General features: G+C 44.3%; 1 protein-coding gene across 1 annotated transcript in view; it reads right to left on the bottom strand.

Annotated features, from left to right (window-relative positions):
* Positions 1 to 21,928, bottom strand: part of sdccag8 (SHH signaling and ciliogenesis regulator sdccag8) — a 49,061-nt gene that overhangs the window by 4,586 nt on the left and 22,547 nt on the right. Inside the window, exons 14-16 of the mRNA XM_071899469.2 lie at positions 16,972 to 17,099; positions 12,015 to 12,123; positions 10,106 to 10,237 (exon numbers count right to left, since the gene is read on the bottom strand). Coding sequence (XP_071755570.2) covers positions 10,106 to 10,237; positions 12,015 to 12,123; positions 16,972 to 17,099 — 369 coding nt within the window. The remainder of the gene's footprint in view (positions 1 to 10,105; positions 10,238 to 12,014; positions 12,124 to 16,971; positions 17,100 to 21,928) is intronic.

Raw genomic sequence — 21,928 nt, forward strand, 5'->3', positions numbered from 1 at the left:
GGCATCTGTACAGAATTTTTTTTAAATCTTTTTTTTTTTTCCCTGAACAGATGTCCGTGAGCACGTCAACTTTCTGACTTCCATGGGAGCAAATTTTTTTTTTGTCTGTGTGCTTTTTTTAAAAATTTATTTATTTTTTATTGTTGCCACACTGGTTTCCTGTTTCTTGGGGGAAGGAGAGGCATAGTGCAGCAAAATATCCAAAATGCCATGATTTATGGTAAATTGCTACAACTGTACCAAATTGTAAGCAAATCAATCAGACAAATTTCTGTAGTTTAAGAGCAAAACCGCTGCTGGAAGACTGCAGAATGCCGGCAGCCATTCAGTGAGAGTGCAAAGCCAGCCTGACAGTAAGTCAGCCGAACAAGCAGGCAGTAAATCAGCCGGTCAGGCCGTGCCCTGCGAGACGGTTATACTGCCTGCAGGTTGTAAGCTGAAAGCAGGTTTATGTAATACGGTAAGTAAAGCCTTGACCCTGGCACACACACAAGCAACCACATAGCTCACCCACCCAGTTTGTCCAGCCAGAACAGGCAACCTCTGGCCTTCTTATACAACACACTCTTTCTCTCTCTAATCCACCTCTTGTCTCACCTTCCATACCCTGGCCCAGAGGGGGGATGTCCGTGTCTGTGTGTGCGCGTGTGCGTGTGTGTGTGTGATTAAGGTAGCGCTCCTTCCAGCAGCTAAAGCAGCAAATCCAATAACTGGCCTCTATTGACTGGCACACTCATTAATTAGGGCTTAATACGGCTTAATGCTCGGGCACTGCCCTGCACAAACACACACACACACACAGACACACACACGTATACACACTGCAGGCTGGCTCGCCTCTGCGCACTGCTTGGAAATGGCGAGGAAGAAAGGTTGGATGGATAGATGGACGGGTTGACGGCTAGACGGATAAATGACTGGATAGGCGGGACGACGGCTGGTGAAAAACGAGGGATGACAGTTTCTGGGTCGGGTGAAAGATGCATGAAAGAGTGTTAAGAGGGATGGAGAGGTGGAGGGATCCAGTCCTGGCCTTTAGTTCGCTGCTGGCCTGGGTGACGGACGGGGGGGGGGGGGGGGGTGGGGGGACGGGAGGGGTGGGGGGGCTTTATGGATGGAGAGCCTCCCCACTGACCTGGTGAAAGGACACCATCTGCTGGATCCCATGGCTAACTGACTCACACACACATACACACGCACACACACACACAAATATACATGCACCCATGCGCGCGCACAATTGATTACACAAACAACTACATTGATGTTCAAAATAGTTCCTACATTATCCTCCAAAAGCACCAGAAACCTGCATGTGGTGCAGCAGCAGTAGCTGTAGCGCTGTGTTTGCTCTCCACCAGACATAATAAAACGTTTTGCTGGGAGGCAGTTTGCAGTAATTTCCCCTGACAGCCTGATAATCAAACTCTCCTCACTATCTGCACCTCAATCCACCGCGCTCTCTATTGACTACTGCTACTGGGGAGATTAATTACCACACACACACACACACACACACCGTTCACCTCTCTGCGGTATACATCAGTCGTTGCCCACAGCTAGTGTCTAAACTCTCAGTCGAGCGTGTGTGTTTGTCTGCGTGTTTGCATATTTATTTACAGGTGGGAGCATATATCCTGAAGCCATGGTCCAGAGGGAAAGTGCTAATGTCATGCGAGAGAGAGAGAGAGAGAGAGAGAGAGAGAGAGAGAGAGAGAGAGAGAGAGAGAGAGAGAGAGAGAGAGAGAGAGAGAGAGAGAGAGAGAGAGAGAGAGAGAGAGGATAGAATCTGGGAGCAATATACAGGTCCGTCATTCAACAGCCCTATGTGAGTGAGTGAGTGTGTGTGTGTGTGTGTGTGTGTGTGTGTGTGTGTGTGTGTGTGTGTGTGTGTGTGTGTGTGTGCATGCATGTTATTCTGCAAATGAGCCAATCAAGCCAGTATTCACTTTTAGAGTGTAAAATATCTTCAGTGGAAAGGTCTTACATTTTTAAACATAAGTGCTTGAAAATCACCAACCACACAGTGACTCCGGTGTGATGTGGGACAGCACACACACACACACACACACACACACACACTAAACAGGAAATAGAAAACTAACCATGATAGATACTGAAAAATCCCAACCTTGAACACAGTAACCTTTGACTAACTAAACCTATGTGTGAGAGAGAGTTTGTGTGTGTGTGTGCGCATGGTAGGCAGGGGGCCTAGGGGTGAAGAATGCAGGCAGACGGCCTTGGCTTGCCTGGTTACAACAATACTGCCAGGGGCATGAAGGCTGCAGCTGCCACACACACACACACACACATACACACACACACACACACACAAACCATATTTCTCCCAATCCCAGCCCCACCATCACCACCCTCACAGCTAAAGCTTGGCTGGCACACAACTGCACTCGAGAATGTGTGTGTGTGTGTGTGTGTGTGTGTGTGTGTGTGTGTGTGTGTGCCTGAAGGCCATGCCCCTCTCCCACTCCACCAACCTGTCATGCCAGTTGTTGCTCTTGCTAACATGCATATTTGACATGGGAGCGGGATTGGTGACACTGTGGGTTTTGATCAGTGCTTCAGCGAGCTGAGAAGACAGAGGAGGGACATGAAGTCACACACATCCCCTCCGCCACTGTGCTCCCTATCTGGATTTAATTCCTTCATTTCCTTGTGTTGTGTATTTATTTATTGTCGTCTCTCAATTTTGAGTTTCGATTGATTGATTGATTGATTGATGTGAGCGAAGGTGTTCGAATGACAGCTCGGTTTTAGAAGACGTCATCAGCGGTCTACATTCTCGCAGGAGTATGAAAAACTATTCTTGTATCAGTTGTTCAGTCGCTGCTTCACACCGACTTACTGTGAATACGCAGTGTGAAAACGCTGAAGTTCAAACAGCAAGATATTCAGAACATGTCCTATTGAGTCGAATTCATACGTGTGCACAGCTACACAATTTTAAGCTCGAGCAGGCAGGTAGATTAAAGGATAGCTCAAGTTAAAGACACTGAAACGTGCTTTTTGGATGGATTAAAAGGCCTCTTAGTTTGTGATGAATCAGGCAGACCTCTTAAAAACTTGTTCTATCCTCTCTTTTCCCTTTATTATCCTTTCTTTTTAAGTCTTATTCACAAAGGAACCACGTGTGGCCCCACTATCGAGTCAGATCTGCCAGAGCTTTCTGTCCCGTGTCTCCTCTGCCTCTTTCCCACCGTCTAACTAAAGAATAAAAATACTAAAAGTCAGTGGACTGCTCAAAAAAAGAAAGGTGGGCAAATAGAGAAATTAAGCTTGTCCCAACTCTCTTTTTTTTGTTCTGTGAAAGTTTTTAAGGTGTACAAGCAAGAAAGATTTCGGTCCTGATTTCACAACGCGATGCAGGTAGCAGCTATGAGCACCGACGTCGTCTCAACTTTAATTTTGGGCGCTGTATTCACACAGATTTTCAACGCTGGTGCAGGCTGTCGCATCAACATCTAAAGTCCAAATGTTTGCTGCTGTTAGCTCTTCTGAAGTCCTGTGCTTGAGCGTTAACTTTCCTGACATTAAAGTGTTTCGTTTCTCGAGCCATTACTTTTAACGTTTTTCTAAAGAAGGGGCAGGTGTTTCTGCACTAGTTTTCTAGTTTTAGTTTTATGAAGTAGTGTTAGCGAGTGTCACTGACTGGGGCTGGAGATGTGACGCTTTGCTCAGTTAACGCTCCAGCTTGCACGCCTCTGGCTACAGCCCGACATCTGAGCTGCAAATCTGTGCGTGTGTGTGTGTGTGTGTGTGTGTGTGTGTGTTAGAGCTGTAAAGCCACCGTTTGACAATGCTCTTTCAGCAGGCCGCCCTGCGGTCGCTCCCGGCTACAGAGGCCAGCTGGGCAATGCAGAGAGATAGAGACGATGAGAGGGGAAGGAGAGAAAGACGGGGAAGGAGAAAAGACGAGGCAGAAGGGAACACGACTTATCAGCGCCATCCAGAGGTAAGAGCGAGAGCGTGAGAGAGAGATGGAGAGAGAGATGAAGTAATGAACAGTGGACTGTACGGCTGCTCTTCTATCTTCATACTCTTGGGATTTTCCCACATTTGAAATTGTTCGGCAGTTCATATCTGAAAACTACACGCACACTGCAGTACATGTCTTCAAACAGTAAGTCAAGTGTATTTTTCTTCAAAAATCCTAGCAAACAAATTAAGAATTTATCGCACTGACTCACTCAATTTTTCAAGTCTAACACTTGCTTGTAACAAATGCATAAAAAGACTTAGAGGAAACTCTCAGACAAGCTCAGAGCTGGTGTTGCCTAGTTGCTAAAACCACAAATATTCTACTGGCCTAGGATCAAATCCTGCCTGAACCTCCTTCCCTTCCATCGTCGTAACGCTCAACTTTCCTACTGTCTTAATAAAAAGATTATAAGAATTACATGGGGTAGTGGAATGCCTGCTCCTCTTTGAAAAATGAAAATTGGAGATTTTGAAAACATATTATGTATTAAAAAATGGATTACAATGCAAATGTTACAAAATACAGTACGTGATGAGGAAGAAGGTGTTTGTGAAATGTTAATAATACTTGACTGATAGCAGTGCTGTAGCATTTAGAAATCTGAGGAACAGTCAAAAAGGTGATGTGTAAAGATCAGTGCATGTGAAACTGTTACACTCCACAATGGGCTCTTGTTCATAGTCCTTAACTCTGTTTTCCCAACATCTCACTCCTTTATCCTCCTCTACTGTATCTCTTTCACTCACACAGATCACACATACAGATACGAGTGCACGCATACACACACACATAACATACACATGCACACTCTGGCATGTATATACACATACACGCACATTCGCGCACTCTCTCTCTCTCTCTCTCTCTCTCACACACACACACACACACACACAGATGAAACAAATGAAAGCCCTCCTTTTTTCTTCTGCCCAGCCTCTGCCAACTTAATTTGCAAATGAAAAGTTTTGCGAGGAGCGTCTTCTTGCTTCTGGGGCATGGCAGCACATTGTGTGTTCGGGGGTGGGGGTGGGAGGGGTAAAGGGTTTGACAGTGTGTGTGTGTGTGTGTGTGTGTGTCTGTGTGTGTGTGTGTGTGTGGCAGGAGCCCAGATGAAGCAGCCCTCGCCCGGGGCTCGCTGTCCGCCTGCGGTAGCGGCAAGCCTGTTCCTTCTTCCCCGGCCCGCCGCGACCATTTGTTCCATTAACCAATCTCCTGGAGCCTCTGGTGCAAACACATACACACAGACACACACACACACACACACACATCCACAGGCATACATACTTCAACAACTGCTTGCACAGCTCATGCCACACATGGCCCTCCATCCCTCCTCCATCCTCCGCTCCATCCCTCCTCCCTCCTCTCCTCTCCTCCAGACGCATGCACCATCTTTCTCGGTGGAGGCCATATGGCCCACTGAAGCCTGTGGATCTAGCGGCACATCTGCGTATATGTTGCTGCTCTCCTTAAAGAGCTATGGAGTGAGCTGTGTGCTCACATAAACACACATACACACACATACAGTACATGCACACACACACAGGCCGGGCTGACAGACACACTCTGCTGTCACTATGTGTGGTTAAGCAAGCGTTGGTGTTGTGTTGGTCTGTCGTATGCGAGTGTGTGTGAGTGTGTGTGTGTGTCTGCATGTATGTGACCTATGTGCGTATATGCGTGGTGATAATTGGTGAAACAGCCTGTGAACAGCTGTGAGGTGAGAGGAGGTTGCGTGGTGTTTGGTACAGAAGGCAGAGGGGAGGAGAAGGAAGAGAGGAGAGGAGAAAGAAGGAGAGAGGACAAGAGGGGAAGGAGGGGAGAGGAAAGGAGCTAGAGCAGAAGAAGAGTTAGAAGGGGAGAGAAGAGAGGATAGGGAAAGAAGAGAAGAGTGGAGCAGAAGAAGAGAGAGGGGAGAGGAGTGGAGGAGTGAGAGGGGGAAGGACAAGAGATGAGAGAAGGAAACAAGGGAGGAGAAACCCAGAGGAGAGGAGAAGTAAAAAAAAAGAGAAAAAGAGGTGAGAGGGAACGTAACGGAAATCTGAAGCATGTGCAGATAACAGAGGGGAAGTTACAGTGAACTCCTTTCTCCTTTCTCTCTTTTTCATCTTTCTCTTCTTCTGTCTGATCTGATTCTGTCAACTGAACCTGAACAGCTGGATTTGTATTGTGTCTTTTTTACAGCCACAAATGTGTGGACTGCCAAGAATCTATCTTTCTTTCTTTCTTTCTTTCTTTAATAGTCTAAGATCAGGAGCTGGTTTTGTCCACACAATTTAATAATTTAAAAAGAAAATAAAACATAAATCCAGTTGAATATGAATTATTTTGAAAATGTGGTTCCTATGGAAAAAAAGTTGACAAGATTGTACTTTTTGTCGTTTCTCATTTAACAAATTTGTTTTTTTATTACAAAGAGCGTTAACTGTCAGGCAGCAATTTTATATTGTTTACATTTTTGTTGTTATATAGAGAATTTTCAAGTTAAATAAAAAAAATATTGTATGCGAGCAGCAAATATTTTGAGAACCCTAGAGGACTGCAGAATTTAAAGTTTACAAATATCTGTTTTTGCAGCTTCTTTACTGCATAGTTTCTTTCACATAAGCAAGAGCATCGCTGTAAAATTCACCACACACAGCACAGTGCTTTCCTCACTAAGACCTTACATGTCTCCTTTAATTAATCGGCACTAATTGAGCTGTCAAGAGCATAAATTATTTTATTTTTTGTCAGGATTTTATCACATTGCCCAATTACTGTAACAAACCACATGACAATGGTCAAGTTAGCTCATTTTTGTTTGACTACACACCACACTGCAAATGCAAAAAAGAAATATAATTTGCTATTGATAGAAATCCCTATTCAACATGTAACAAAAGATTCAAAAACATGAATCCAATCCCCGGCAAATGTTTTGCATCTCAATTAGGTTGTTTGTATAATGTATTGTGTATTCTGTGCTTCCTCACAAACATCACATGCCCTCACTTCCAGTTTGAACAGAGCTCTCCTTAATTTAAACTACTGTCAAGTCAACATAGATTTATTTTTTCACTTGCTTAGGTGTAAAAGTACAAGAAAAAATTAAACTAAATAAAATATTCAACAGTTTAAGAGAAGTTTTAGATGGCCTCGAGTAAAATAAAAGCTGCATTGAAATGATGAAATGAAATGATGACTGCAAACCAAATTACAAGTTTTATTCTATTCCCAGTTAGTGCTCAATGACGCAAAATGTATGTTTGATTTAATTAACCAAACCTGTAATGTTGTAACCTCTTGACTAAGACTACTGCACCTCAACACATTACGTTCCACCTAATCATTTACAGTAACTGGCATTGCGTCTTCCCTAACTCGCTCCTCTCCTCCTCCATCTCTCTTCTCTCCACCCTCCACCCTCCATCCCGTCCCTTCATCTCCAGGCAAAAAAAACCCAACAACACAGAAATAGTGAAATAAATAAATAAGTGGTGCAGCAAAACATTGTGTGCTAAAACCCCTGTGTAGCTTGGCAATCAGCTCGCCCATGTAAAAATAAATCAAGCTGATTTTCCAAATGTTTCGTGTGTGGCGCGCTGTTGCCGCTCTTCGCAGCACAGATTGCGGGCCGATGGAGAGGCTGTGGGGAGGGGCGGGGCGCTGGATATCGAACCCGCTTGCACCAGCTTGTTAACACGTACACCTTAACCCCCGAGCGGCGGGGCGGGGCGCCCGCCGAGCGCGCGGGGCCCTTAGAGACCGACGAACGTACACACAACGTATGCATGCACACACCAAGGCCTCGGAAAACATGCATGCGATTCAATACGTGCAAAATACCATATGTAGAGAGACTGAAATGCTCACACAGACACGCATTTGCACACACGCATACAGTACCAACATAGGGGTGCATACACACACACACACACACAAATACACACAGTTCAAGCTTGTGATAGGTACAGCATTTGAGTCTGATAACAACAGCTGGGAGACATGACCTGACTGCAACATAGCCCAGATCTCTTGTTTTTTTTATTTTCTAAAGTTAAACCTAATATGATACGACTATATCTGTGGCAGAGAACAAAGGTTTTAGTTTTCTAGTCGGCCTAGATAGGATCGAAGATGAGAAGTACAGCCACACACGGCATAAAAAATCAAGTACCGGCTGCATTGCGGATCATCGGACTGAGGTGCTTACCATGTCACCGTTACTTCAAATGTGTCATTACCTTTCCCACCTCCCCATCTCTCCCTCCTTTCTGTTCTCCTGTCCCTCCTCGCAACATACCACTTAAAAAATAATACGTAAAAGCCCAAAAAACACACACATACTGCCCAAAACTAATACATACACGCCCCAAAAATATACACACTTACTGCCCAAAGAATTACCTCAAAATATCAAATGCAAATATGTGGTCAAGTGGCTCAACAGTCACTAGAAGAACTAAGCGCCTACATGCAGGACTCAACTCAAGAGAGATTTTAAAATATCTGGAGGATTCATCAACCAAAATAAGTGTCAAAGCAGAAAATAAAACCCAATAAATGCCAAGAGTGATTATCGTGGTTCAGTTGGGAGAGGAGAGAAGTTAGGTGCCAACTTCCCAGCCAATCCACTTTTGGCAGTCGGATCCCTACTCTGCTAAACCTCCTGAGAACATGCCATAGCAACCCTGACACACATACACACACACACACACACACACACACACGCACCACTATAACATATGCGTGTAAACATACAGAATATTCATACTTCACACTCCTTGACAACTTACTTTGTTTTTCTTTCTTGCAAACACACAAAAACAATCTCTCACACACATACATACACACACACACACACAACCAGGAGACAGCTGTGACTCGGTAAACTTTGTTTTTTTGGCAGTGTCTCCCTGTCGACAGGTTAACACCGGTGGGTGGTAGACAATATGTAGTGTTAGGGATGGAGCGGGGGAACGGGGTGAGTCTGCGTGTGTGTGTGTGTGTGTATGAGGGTGTGTACGAGCGAGCGTGTGTATGGGTGTGTGAAGCAGGACAGCAGGCTAAGTGAGTGCACACTAGGAAGAAAGCAGTGTGTGTGTGTGTGTGTGTATAAGGAGGGGGTGGGGGGAGCACAGGGGTAGCGATCCTGCAGAGTGGGGCAACAACACCCACACACCCTCGCCCACATTGGCAGTGCCAGGCTGTATGCCAGGCACCCTGCGGAGACACACACTGACTGGGCTCCCCACTTAGGGAAGAGGCCCCCGCATCACACATGCACACACACACACACACACACACACACATGCATGCACACAGATAGTCAGCATAAGCCAAAGATGGAAGCAACAAAAAGCCTTATATATAAGCTATGAAAAAGACCCTCCTGTTATATAGACTAGTCTTGTAATTTTTTACTTCAATACTTATTCAAGCTTCAGATGCATGACTGAAGCAACAAAGCGATAGACGATTAATAAAAAGACACGCAAGTCCTAAACCTCCTGCATTTCACTTGGTTAAAATTGTATTCATTGAGTTGTCAAATATTCACGTGAGAATGCAACTGCTGTCCCCTGTGGGCCACCGTAGGTGGTTCATGTGCACCTATTACTGGTTGATTATTTCAGTGCGTTCTGGGTTAAAAAAATGGAGCAATTTTTGATCAGAAAAAAAAAAAGAGTGCGCAGCCTGAAGCAGTAGAAAATGTCGGCACCACACAGCCTGCAGTAGAAGAAATTGCCGACCGACACAAACCACTGTGTCAACAAAAATTAAGTTTAAACAATTGCAAAAAATTAAACAATTGAGGGGTGGAAGATGGACTGATTGGGGAGAGAGAGGGGAAAATGGAACTATCATCTTCTGTAAGGCCTGTGCCAGTTTCCAGAAGTGGGAAAGAAGTTAAAACAAATCTTAGTCATTAGTGTTAGTTATTTGCCAACATGCAATGCAAATGTATAATTTCATATTTCAAGAAAAATGCCCCTGAAAAGGACCAAAATGCTCCTATCAAGAGGTCAAAAATGCCCTCTGAAAAAGTTAACTTCTTACCCTGCATAGATGTGTGTTTGTGTGTATAATGTGTGTTTGTGTGCATTGTGTGTGTTTGCGTACCTGTCCTTCATGCGCTGGTGCATGCGGCCGTGCTGGACACACTGTTCCTCCATGTCGGAGCAGCGAGCTCTCAGACTCTCCACTGTCTCCTCTAGGTGGTATTTCTCCAGGGACAGCTGCTCCAGCTCACTCCTACACACACACACACACACACAGTAACTAGGGATGTGCCAGTTGAAAATGTTTTTCAAATCAGCTGGTACCATAAAGTAATAATTTATTAGTGCGCAACATTTATTTTTTCAGAAGACATGTTTCTGGGCAGGCTGTAATGCAATTCAAATAGAAAAAATGCTAAATACTGTTTTTGTTTGATTATCTATTAACGTGGAGCATGTTGTTCAGTTGATCATTTCCTTCAGAAATAATCTTTCCTGGACATGTCATAGAGTAAGGGCATGTAGTCAAACTGAGAAAAAAGTTGAATCCTCTTTTTGAATTGATAAGTGATGTGGAAAAAAAGATAATTTACACTACAGGTAAAGGATGGGAAATGTTTGTGTTTTCCTAATAGGGGATGCAACATGCTAGTTGATGGCAAACAGACTGCAAACTAATCACATTTCTTGCTTCACAAAATTGGACTGGACAATCAGTAGGAGTAGGCCGACCATCAGCCTCATAGCTAGAGTGACTAACTGCTGATAATGATGGTCGATTTGTCAGAGTTTCCTTATTTGTCTAGCAGCAACTGTCTCAGCGTAACCTAGCTCAGCCTGGCTGAGGCGGTCCAGCAGGACTTTAGCCGCTACATTGGGCATGGGACTCCAGGAGCTCAAACAGCCCTGGGCACACAACACACCGACACCACAGTGCTAAACTACATGACACACACATACAACAGATGTAGGGGCTCCGTGTCTGCATGCGAGTGTGTTTGTGTGTCTGCAGTTCACCATGTGTGCCGGTGTGTAGGCCTACATGTGCTTCAGTGCATGTGTACCCATATAAGTGCACATGATGCATTTTTGAGTACATAATGTGTGTGTGTATGTGTGTCTTTTGTAATGCTGTATGTGCATGTCCATAAGAAAATACATAGTGTGCTTCTGTGTGTGTGTGTGTGTGTGTGTGTGTGTGTGTGTGTGTATTGTGTATTGTGTGTATGTGTCCTGTGGCTGGTGAGGCCGGGGCGGTCTGGCAGGGCCAGATTGGGGGCTGTCATGTGACTAATGTGCAGTGCAGCTCCAACAGCTGACAGGACACTGGGCCCAGGGTCACACACACACACACACACACACACACACACACACACACACACACACACACACACACACACACACACACACACACACACACACACACACACTCACACACACAAACACAAACACACAGGCAGCCCAGATGGAGAGCTGGGCAGGCCTGCTGTGACTACTGTAGCATCAGGTTAACAAGAAAACAGGTCAGACTGGAAAGCAGAGTATGTCCGCTCCGCACACTGACACGCTCTCTCCAAACAGCCGGGATAGATGATGTTTCATGTTCCACGGTGAAATGATGACATCAATCTCCACCAGATACATAGTCGGTGTGATTTGATTGAACTAAACTGAAGTTAATGAGCAAATGAGTGAGTGAATAAACAAATAGAAGAAAAAGAAGTGTGCAAAGAAGCAACTTTTAAGTCATGACAAGAGAATGGCTTCATAAGAAAAACAGATAAATGAATGAGTTAGTAAGCAAGTAAGTCAATGAGTGAGTGAGCAAACACACAATATGTGCATGAGCATGTGAGTGAATGCAGTAAATGAATGAATGAAAGGTTGACTGAGTGAGTGAATGAATGATTGAGTGAGTAGGAAAGTAAAAGAGTGAGTGAACGAGTGAAGAAGAGAGCTAAGAATGAGGAGTGAGAAACTGGATAGATGAATAAATGGTTCAATAAAAGACTGAATGAGACCGTAATGACCTGCTGTTTTCTGTCAGCTCTTCCAGCTTGGCTCCCAGCATGCAACACTCTTCCTTCAGCTTCCTGATCAGGGAATTCTGGGAACTCAGCAGACCATCCAGCTCTCCAACTGCAAGGGATCATGGGAAATCCAGAGGTTATTGGGAGGTTAACCACAGTGGGTGATTTCATGCACTTTTCAGACAGTAACTGTCAAAAATCCTGGCTGCCCAGATAATAATATGAGTTAAAGTAATATTTCACTTTGGTCGAACATTTTTAGTTTTCAGCTGTCAATCTCCAGTATTAGCTGCCCTGAGGATCTGCTGTCACTGGGCACCACCATCATCCACCTGCCCTTCCCTCTAATAACCAAGCCAGGTTTATATGTAGAAGCTCAGAGCCGACAGTCCAATAGCACAAAGGATAGCAACATCAGATCTTGTGTAATGCTTTACAAGAATTCAGAGCAACATCTTAACATCAGAAATTGCAAAGAGGCAAAGAATCACTGCATCTAATTTTCCTTGTTTATAGATGTGGTAAAGGAGAATACTGGTGTCATTTAGAGTTATAGCCCATTTACTACTATGTCTATGTCTAGTTCACATTTCCCCCAATCATTTTGCAATGCATTCTGTATGCAATTACATTTTTTGACATTTACTCGTTTTTTAAAATACAAACTTTATGGGTGTCAAATCTAGCTTGAAATTAACTGCTGTCCCATGTAACAAAGATGCCCTAAATAAAAAGACATGGATGTGACAGTAAAGTTTGTCAGGCGCCATGTTTTCAGGGATTATTTCCTGGAGGAGACTTCCATTTCTCCCTGTGAGTGTCAGGTGATTGACAGCAAGCAGAACGTAACTTATTGTGCACACTGATATGAAAACACTCAGCTCTGGCACAATGAAATAACAACAAAACAAAAACTCTGACAAAACCAAATTAAGGCTTCATGTTTACTTCATGTTTACTTGGCACAAACTAAAAAAAAAAGAAAAACAGTATTATCTTTTAAATGTACAATTTTTAGACTACATTTTCAAACTGGACATAAGTGAGTGGTGGTGACTATGGGTCCTCAGTGTGGCCAGTTTTAGTGGTTGATCATCATGAACTCGTAGTATGTGCACTAACCTGTCTCACTCTTTAAGACTACATTGTCTGACTGTTACGAAAAAAAGAAAGAATAATTTTAGAATCATAGACTAACACAAGCGCAAGAAAAGCAAATCAATAAAATCTTTACAAGTGCTGGGACAGAAAAATATTGGTGGCTGACTGTTCACAAGCCCACACAGGGAAACACATGACAAAAATCAGATATCACATCACAGTGAAATAATGCTTTGAGAATGAGAACAATTATAGGACAGATTGTGCGGTACCAGTAAAGTTGCTAATTCATAATTCTTCTGGTGTTACTGTGGATTCAAGCTTAAGAATTTGAGTTATCCTTTCTGATCTGTAAGTGTTAGAAGTATAAGGGTTGACATTTTGAATTTGGTTTGGCTATTTTTCTTCACCGCATCATATTTGGGGAAAAAAGGTTTCTACATTTTTATTTCAGTTTTCCTAAATTATTAGTCATTTCTTTAAACCATGATTAGGGTTTGGCTTTCAGTTTAGGTCATGCCTGTATTTAAGGCAAATACATTTTAAGACAAATAATGGTATGTATTAGGTGTGCATTGTAATCCAGACTGTTGATGAATATCTCTAAAATAAATTCTTGATCAACCTGTTTAGTTAATTAAAGGTAAGAAATAAAAAAAATTCACATCATGCTACTTCATTATGTCTATTGTAACAGTTAGTAACAGTAACAGTATTTAGAGAAGAGCGCGCCAAACAAACACCATGAGACCGCATCTACATATGGACAGAACTGAGAATAAATCTATGGTAACAAACACTGTGGCGAAAGTGAGATACATATGTCTCTTTGAATGTATTCCCAAAAATGCATTTGTAGGCAGTCACCATACAATCAAAACCGTTCAAACGACAGAGAGAAAGAGAGAGAGAAAGAGAGAGTCAGAGAAGTACAGAGAAAAAGAGACAGCAAATATAAAGCGAGAGAAGGGTAAAAAGAGACGGAGAGACAGAGGGAGTTGTTTGAAAGCGCTTCCTTTCTCCTTTCCACCCTTGCTGCCACGTCCTCATCCGCTCATGGGGGCCTCTTTCTGAACAATCCAACACTGGGCTTTCATCATTCCTTTGAAACGGTCCACGTTCCGCTCTCCAACATATGTCTGTTCTTTTAAAATAACAATGGCTGCCGTTTGGATTGAGGGAACGATCCACCTGCTCCGGCATTCTGTTACAGTCAACGGAAACCAAAAACACCAAGGACTCGCAGTCTTTGAAAAAGTACCTCAGACTTTGTGCTGAGTTGTTTGCATACAGCAGATATTGAGGGAGAAGAAAGAGACGGTAAGAAAAAAGTAAGAGGAAGGGCCGTCCTGCTTGATCTCCGCACTGAGGCACACACCGTGTACCTGCAGGTTTGAATCTGACTCACAACCTTTGTAAGTCTTTCCCTCCCCTCTCCCATCACCTTCCACTGTATACCATCTATTAAAGAAGAAGAAAAGAGCAAACTAGGAATGGGAGGGGTGTGAAGGCCAACTCTTGCTCCCATGAGCAAGTCAGCCCATGAAATGTGGGGTTTGATGTTTGATTCCTAGCTTGGAACTATCCAGCCCACTGCCATTCACTTTTTAATGGCTGTACATTGTGTCTGCAAAGCCAGTTAACTCTAACCTTTGATTCTCTTTCTCCATACAGCCTATATCTCCACATCGCTGCCACAGATAATGCATGGAGGGCAGAAATTGGATGCTACAGCGCATGGAACTAAACCACACAAACGCAAACACACGCACACACACACACACACACACACACAGACACACGTACACTGAACAAAGTTTGGTCAGTGCTGGAAAAGTTGCATGAAGAATGCTAATTAGCTGAACAGGCTTTGAATGCGTCTGGCCATGCGTAGGCCAAAAAGAACCCTGGGACACAGAAACACAGCAGAACTGGCACTGGAAACAAACAGAGGAAAAAGAGGGAGGGAGGGAGGATGGGAGGGAGGGAGAGAAACAAATATCTGATATCATCTAGAGGCTGCTCTGTCCACATTTACTCAAAAAAGAAACATAAAAAAGGGAAAAATCTGAAAAAGGTGGGAGGGAGCGGAGAAGAAGGGAGAGAGGGACGGACGGACGGGAGGACAAACGGATGGACAGAGAGGCTGGATTTGGAGAGCAAGAAAGCTAATTATCCAGCTCGTCTGTTGGGTTGCACGGGGAGAGGAAGTGATGCGAGCTACTAAAGGACGTCCACCCCTCCCTCCCCCTCCCCCTCCACAGTTTCCTGCTGTGCTCTGATGTCAGCTCTCTTTAGACAACATGTGTGCTGCCGACACGCGCCAGAAACAAACCCTTTGTTTACCCCCCTTCCCCTCCCCTCCCCTCCCTTCCCCTCCCCTCCCTCCATCCATCCCTCCCTCTATATCCCCCCCCCCCCATCTTTGTTCTGTGTACCAGCAGGCTCCCTAGTTGTTGGGGGGAACCACAGGTAAATAAAAAGAGAGGAGAGGAAAGGAAGGGAGGGAGGTGAGGAGAGAGTGGTGGAGGGTGGTGGGGTGGGGTGGGGTGGAGGTGGGGGGGGGGGGATCCAGATGGTGCAACAGATGTGCTAGCAGCAGCAGCTCTGCTGTGCAGACAGACAGGGAGCTCAGAGCTGGGTCTCTCTGCTCTGCTCCGCGCTGCGCTGCTTTGCTCCCCTCACCTCCCCTCACCTCCCCTCACCTCCCCTCCGCTCTGCCCGACTATTCTCTGTTCTCCTCTTATGGGTTCTGTTCTGGCCTTGTCTGTTCTGCTCTTTCGGTTCAGTTCAGATCAGTTGTGATCTGGTCCCATCCCATCCCATCCTGCTCCGTTCTGCTCTGTTCGGGTGTGTTGGAGGGGAGCAGGGTGGCTTAGTGAGTAGGGAGACCATCCTTCAACCAGGAGGATCCAGGTTCAAGCCCCCGTTTCAGCAAGCATCCACCCCACTGAAGTGACCTTGAGCCGGCGGACACCCTCCCAGTTCAAGGGGTGCTGCTCTATATCTGACCCTGACGTTTGAGTGGAGGGGGGGCAAGCAAAAACAGAATTTCCAATACTGATTCCAATTTTTCATCAATAAAGTATCACGTTGTGTTGTTGTATGGCTCTCTTCTGTCCAACTCTCTTGTGTTTTGCTCCTTGCTATTCTGGCCTGACCTTGTCTGTTACGCTCCATCTTATTCCATTCTATTCTATTCTGGTCTTTGCTTCTCCCCTGCTTATGTCACCCTCCCCTCTGTAAAAGATAACCGATACGCCTGTGGTCTATGGGACTTGCTAACAGCGATATCGACCCCACAGACACATGTACAACCCCTGAGCTACAGGTGTAGCTGCCACTGATCTAGGTGGCTGGGTCGATGTGTCTAACAGGAGGGCAGGAGAAAGGAAAGGAAAGGAAACATAGGGGGGAAGGAGGTATACTGTACTGTGGAGGGAGGATAAAATGTTCTACGGCTGTTCCAAACCAGTGCTTACTCAAAATGTGCAACTTTCTGCTGTATAGCTGTATCGAGATGTTCCCCAAAGTGAAATTCTCCATTGAAAAGGTTTTAATGCTGCCCTTTGGGAAGTCTGAGGTTCAGGTACACAAGACTTTAAGTTATAGGTGTTTCTGTGGCGAGCACAAGGAGGAGGAGAACAGAAGGCCTGCTGCAGAAATAGGTGTTTGAGGTGTGGACATCTTTGCAGACATTGTAGCAGCTTTGGTTCAGGTCATGGTAATGGGAGCATGTGTGGGTAGAGAGGTGTGAGGGAGAAGCGGTGAGCTATGACACAAATGAACAGTGTTTTTGGCCTGGACCACTGCTGAAGCCAAGCCCAGTGCCAACGGCAGCGGCGGAAGCACCGACCTCTCTGCTGGTGTTGCGCCTCCGTTTGCTCCAGCAGCACCGCCAGCTCGCTCTCCCTCTGCTGCGCCGCCAGGGTCACGGCCGCCACGTCGTCCTCACGAGCGCGCTCTGCACTCTCCTTCTCCTGTCTGGGGGAGAGAGGGAGGGGTGTCAAGAGAACATTTACAAAACGTTCTTTATTACAATGAATTCTAGGGATGCACCGATCAGGATTTTTGGAGTCGATTCCAATTATCGATTTTGTAACAGTATGATCAGCTGATCACCGATCCAATCGCCGACTGAAATTAGACATTTCTACTAACAACGGCACATCATGTAAAAGTAAACTGTGAGTATAAACTGTAAAATTTCAATACAGCACTGTGCTTAACATATACACAACTTAGCTACATAATTTTGCTGTCCTAACTGTAAATAAATCATAGTTTTTATATAGTAAATAGTAATTACATATTAGTGTATGCTTGATGACTGAGGTGCTGACTCACCTCTTGCCGCCGGTAGCGCATGAAAAAGGTTTTCATTAAGGCAGCATAGGCTATGCCTTCTGTCCAATACATTAAGCTGTTTCTAATCATATGGGCTATGAAATTCATAACACAACACCAGAAATGAATATATGCGAGCTGTCAGTGTTTATTAACAGTTGAAAAGAGCGAATGAATACAATAATCAAACACTCTCAGAGTAATCTGTTCAGACAAGAGTGAAATACCAACTCTGAAATTAAAAACAGCAAGGCCACTTAAAGAACGGATGGGCCCATCCTCTATTAACAACAAAATAAAATAAAAATTAACTAAAAAGACATTCAATTAATGTCAAATGACACGAGTAATGTAGGCCTATAATGTGTTCGGACAGTAAAAATGGTTATCAGCTAATCGATGACCTATTTAGAATGTATCAGCCAATTATAATCAGTGGCCGATTGATCTTTTTGCATCCCTAATGAATTCCATCAAATTCAACTATTCACTGGTAAAACATGGGGAGAGGTTTGTAAAAGCGTATGAAGGTAGGTATGATAGGTATGACAGGTAAGAATTAGAGAGAGACAGAGGGATGGATAGACAAACATCGAAGAGAGAAACAAAGCGAGAGAGAGAAGGAGAGAGACAGAGACACAACAAGAGATGCAGACTGAGAGATTAGAGTAAGAAACAGAGGACAGAGAGGAGAATGACAGAGAGAGGACTCAGGAGGGGTGGAAGGGTAAAAGTGTCAGGCCCCTGTCAGCTTGAAGACCCCTGAGTGATACTGCAGCTGTCCACAACACACTCACACACACACACGCACACACACACACACACACACACGAGACAACAGCCAAAAGGATCTATAGTCCATTACAGAACAGTCCAGAACAAGAGTTTCATCCACTGAGTGTTTAACAGACACGGTTGAGATTGTGAAGAACAAGATTTACGCTTGATTCTACGATCTATTCTACTCGGTGATTTTACGTTCCTTAATTGCTTGTCACCTTGCTCGTTTACAGTTCAACATTTATAGATACAATTCAGTGTACGGTATCATACACTAATGCTGAAAACACACACATAATACTACTATGACATGAAATCAGTTTATTTATCACAACCTCTCTTTTACTACAGGATTGCACTTAAAGGTGTAAATATGAATATGATATAAACACAGCTTAGTGCTTAGTTCAGCTAGAATGCCGGCTATAGCATGACATATTTGGCATCAACCAAATCACTGAAATCTCTACTTTCATTTAAGTAAATATGATAATTCAAACGAAGGTGGTTATTCCTACTGGTATTGAAAAAATAATTTTGCTCATATATGAACAAAACTCAGTCCAATTCAACTAAATCCCAAACAACACAGGGACAGACAAAGAAAGAAAGAAAAGAAAAGAAAAACTACAAAGACAGGAAAAAACTAACAAATAAACAGAACTCTTCCTGAAGTCCAAAGGCGCTAATGAAGAGAGAATTCTCCAGTTTAAGTGAAAACTTTTCTCCCCTACAGCGCTTGGCCCGCATCTCTAAAGTGACCGCGTCTGTCTGTTCCTTCGTGTGTGTGTGTGTGTGTGTGTTTTCTCCTGCTGTCCTGCTGTCTGGGGTGTGAAAGCGGGTGGCGGGTGTGCAGGGGACACTAGGAGAGTGTGTGTGTGCGTATGAGTGTGTGTGTGTGTGAGTGAATGAACCCCCGCTGGGCTTGAACAGCAGCCTGAGCCACCAAAGCGCACACCAGGGCTCAGCGGGAGATGGCGGGCAGGCGTTGCCAGCCATTTGGTCCTGTGAGGGGTTCCAGGGGGCCGTGTGTATTTGTGTATGTGTATGTGTGTGTGTGTGTGTGTGTGCGGTTGGGGGGGGAGGCGAGCCTCACACCAGACCTGTTTACCCACCAATTAGCATCAGACAGACAGCCAGAAAGTTCCAGCAGTCAGCGAAAGAGTGGTGGTGAGGAAGAGGAGGACGATGAACAACAGAAGGAGATAGAAAGACAGAAAGTGAGAGAAGTACACATTTGGCATCTGTTTGTCCTTGCCGATATAGTTAGCCAATATTTCACAAGTAGAGCAGAATGGAGTAGTACACAACAGAACAGAATAAACAAATTCTGGCCTTCGGTTCTTGTTCTGGGTGTGGGAGTAGCAGGCCGGGTGGCCATCTTGAACAGGGGTGCTGATCCTAAGTTTCTGTTCGTTCAGTACGGCCTCGGTCTTAAAATCCCTGGAGAGGAAAACACCAGAACCTGCGCGCCTGAAACTTTGATTTTAGATCGACTTTAGAGATTTTAGGTCCCTGATCAAGGGTCTAGGACAAAGCCTAGTACTCGGGCTGAGATCTAGATATAGATGAAGGGAAAGAAATCTTGGGCTTCTCTCCCTTGCGCCATTTTGTGTCCCCAATCAAATGCGATTGAATGTTTACTTGCAAAATTGCTGCCACAAAATGGCTGCTGACGAGCACTGTAAAAGTAAAGCATAAAAAGAGTGAAAGCAAAGGAGAGATGTCCGCGGAGAGCCAAGCCCTGGAGCAAAGTGTTAAGGGCGATGGGTAGAGCAGAGGCTGAATATGGGGGCTGGAGCTGGATTATTCTCCCTGGACAACAATCTGCCTTCCAGCTAATTGGTGAATGGGCTCTGGGTTGATGCCGATGGCAGGAACTCTTGTTTGGGCCTAGGAGGCAATAGACTGAATGTTCAGTTAGCGGATAGCTGGGCCTGTTTGTATATGCCTGGCCTGGTGCACTGTAGGACAGCTTGATAAGTATGGCTGGAGCTGCGTGGGCCATGGGCCTAAGGTAGGTTGGAATGGCTCTGGGGCTGCGGCCAGGTACAGGGGCTGCTGGGTAAGTGGGAGGTGGCAGAGGCGGTGGCTGGCTGGCTAGCTGGCTGGAGCGGCGAGCGAGGAGAGGGGGCCCAGTCGGCGCTGCCTGCCTAAGTGGGCACTATTCAAGCTGTTGCCCATTAGATGTGGGGTGCCAGGGCCCGACCAAGCGCGGAGTTTGCAGCACCCCGCGGTGCGGCCGGGATCCCACGCCAGGAACCACCAAATGCCGCGGTTTATCAGAGAACGAGCACAAATTGGAGTCAGACGGAGGACTTGGAGGAATTGGAGACGCTCACTGACGCCAGACACCGCCGACCGCTGTTTGGGCTAAAGTAAAGAGGATATACACAGTCTCTCTCAATAAACATTATAGCACACACACACAAATGTAAGTCAGGCATATAAGAACACACACACACACACACACACTGGGGGAAAACCTAAACTTTTGTATACTAAATGTTAAAGACGTGAAATACATGAATGTGTTTAGTTGTCATTTCAAACCACCAAGAAACGTCCACATAATTGGTGCAGCTCTCTACCAACTTTGAAGTGTTAATTGTTGGAAGCATTTTCAATTACAAAGCACAAGCACTTGACAAGTGGTTCTTTTTGTATTTTTTCTTCTATAAACCAAACTCAGAGGGTAGAGACAAATATATAAATTATTTACATAAAATATAGTGAGAAGAAAAGTGAGAGAATAATTCCTAAAATGAATGCATGTTCATATTTTTTGCTCTGCGATGTTCCTCCGTTGCAAAATAACAGGTGTGAAATTAACATACAGGTGAACAGCTTGTGAGCAGCCTATAGCACAAAACGTACACACACACACACACACATATAAACACACACACAAGCTTTGTTTTGTTCGCCAGAAAGAAGAGACTGTTGGAAGATATTGATGATCCCTGCAAAGAGTTGGGGAGGAGATGGAGAATCAGGAGGAGGAAGCAGAGTAATAGCATTTCTATCACAGAGGACCATCTGTACTACTGGATGTGCTCACTGCAGAGTTTGAGCCACATGCAATTTTAATTCCATTACAATCACAAATGAGGAAGTGGATTTTCTGTTTCAAATGCAAAATTTTATAATACTATACGACAAAGAATTGCAAATGTTTGTGCATTTGTTGCCATAGCTTGGACTGTAAATACGAGGCTAATCATTATCGACAAATAAGAAATTGAGAATGAATGATGTTTAGATCTCTGAATTGCAATTGCAAGGCAGGCCTTGTCAAAAATGAAATTGATCCATAAAACTATATGCCTAAACATAAAAAAAATATATATATATATTTCCATTACAATTAAATATTTAAACCCAAAAATAAAGCAATTCTTCGGCGAGCTTCCTCTTGGGTGTGTGAAAATGTTCATCGGATTTTATTGTAATGAACAGATACTATAAATTACAACTGTTAACAACTTGCTCACTCTCAATTGCATAAAATGGTGACACTTGTGATGATTCATTTTTGTGGAGGAATTCTAGTGGAGCAACAGCTATTTATGATAGAATACATTAATCAGAATGCATTAATATTCAACAGTCTGATGCGAAGGAGAAGCACAAAGACAAGATGATCTCTGTTTATGTGTCTGCGTGTATGAGCGTGTGTTTGTGTG

Source organism: Centroberyx gerrardi, chromosome 15 (assembly GCF_048128805.1).
Source record: "Centroberyx gerrardi isolate f3 chromosome 15, fCenGer3.hap1.cur.20231027, whole genome shotgun sequence".
NCBI lineage: Eukaryota > Metazoa > Chordata > Actinopteri > Beryciformes > Berycidae > Centroberyx > Centroberyx gerrardi.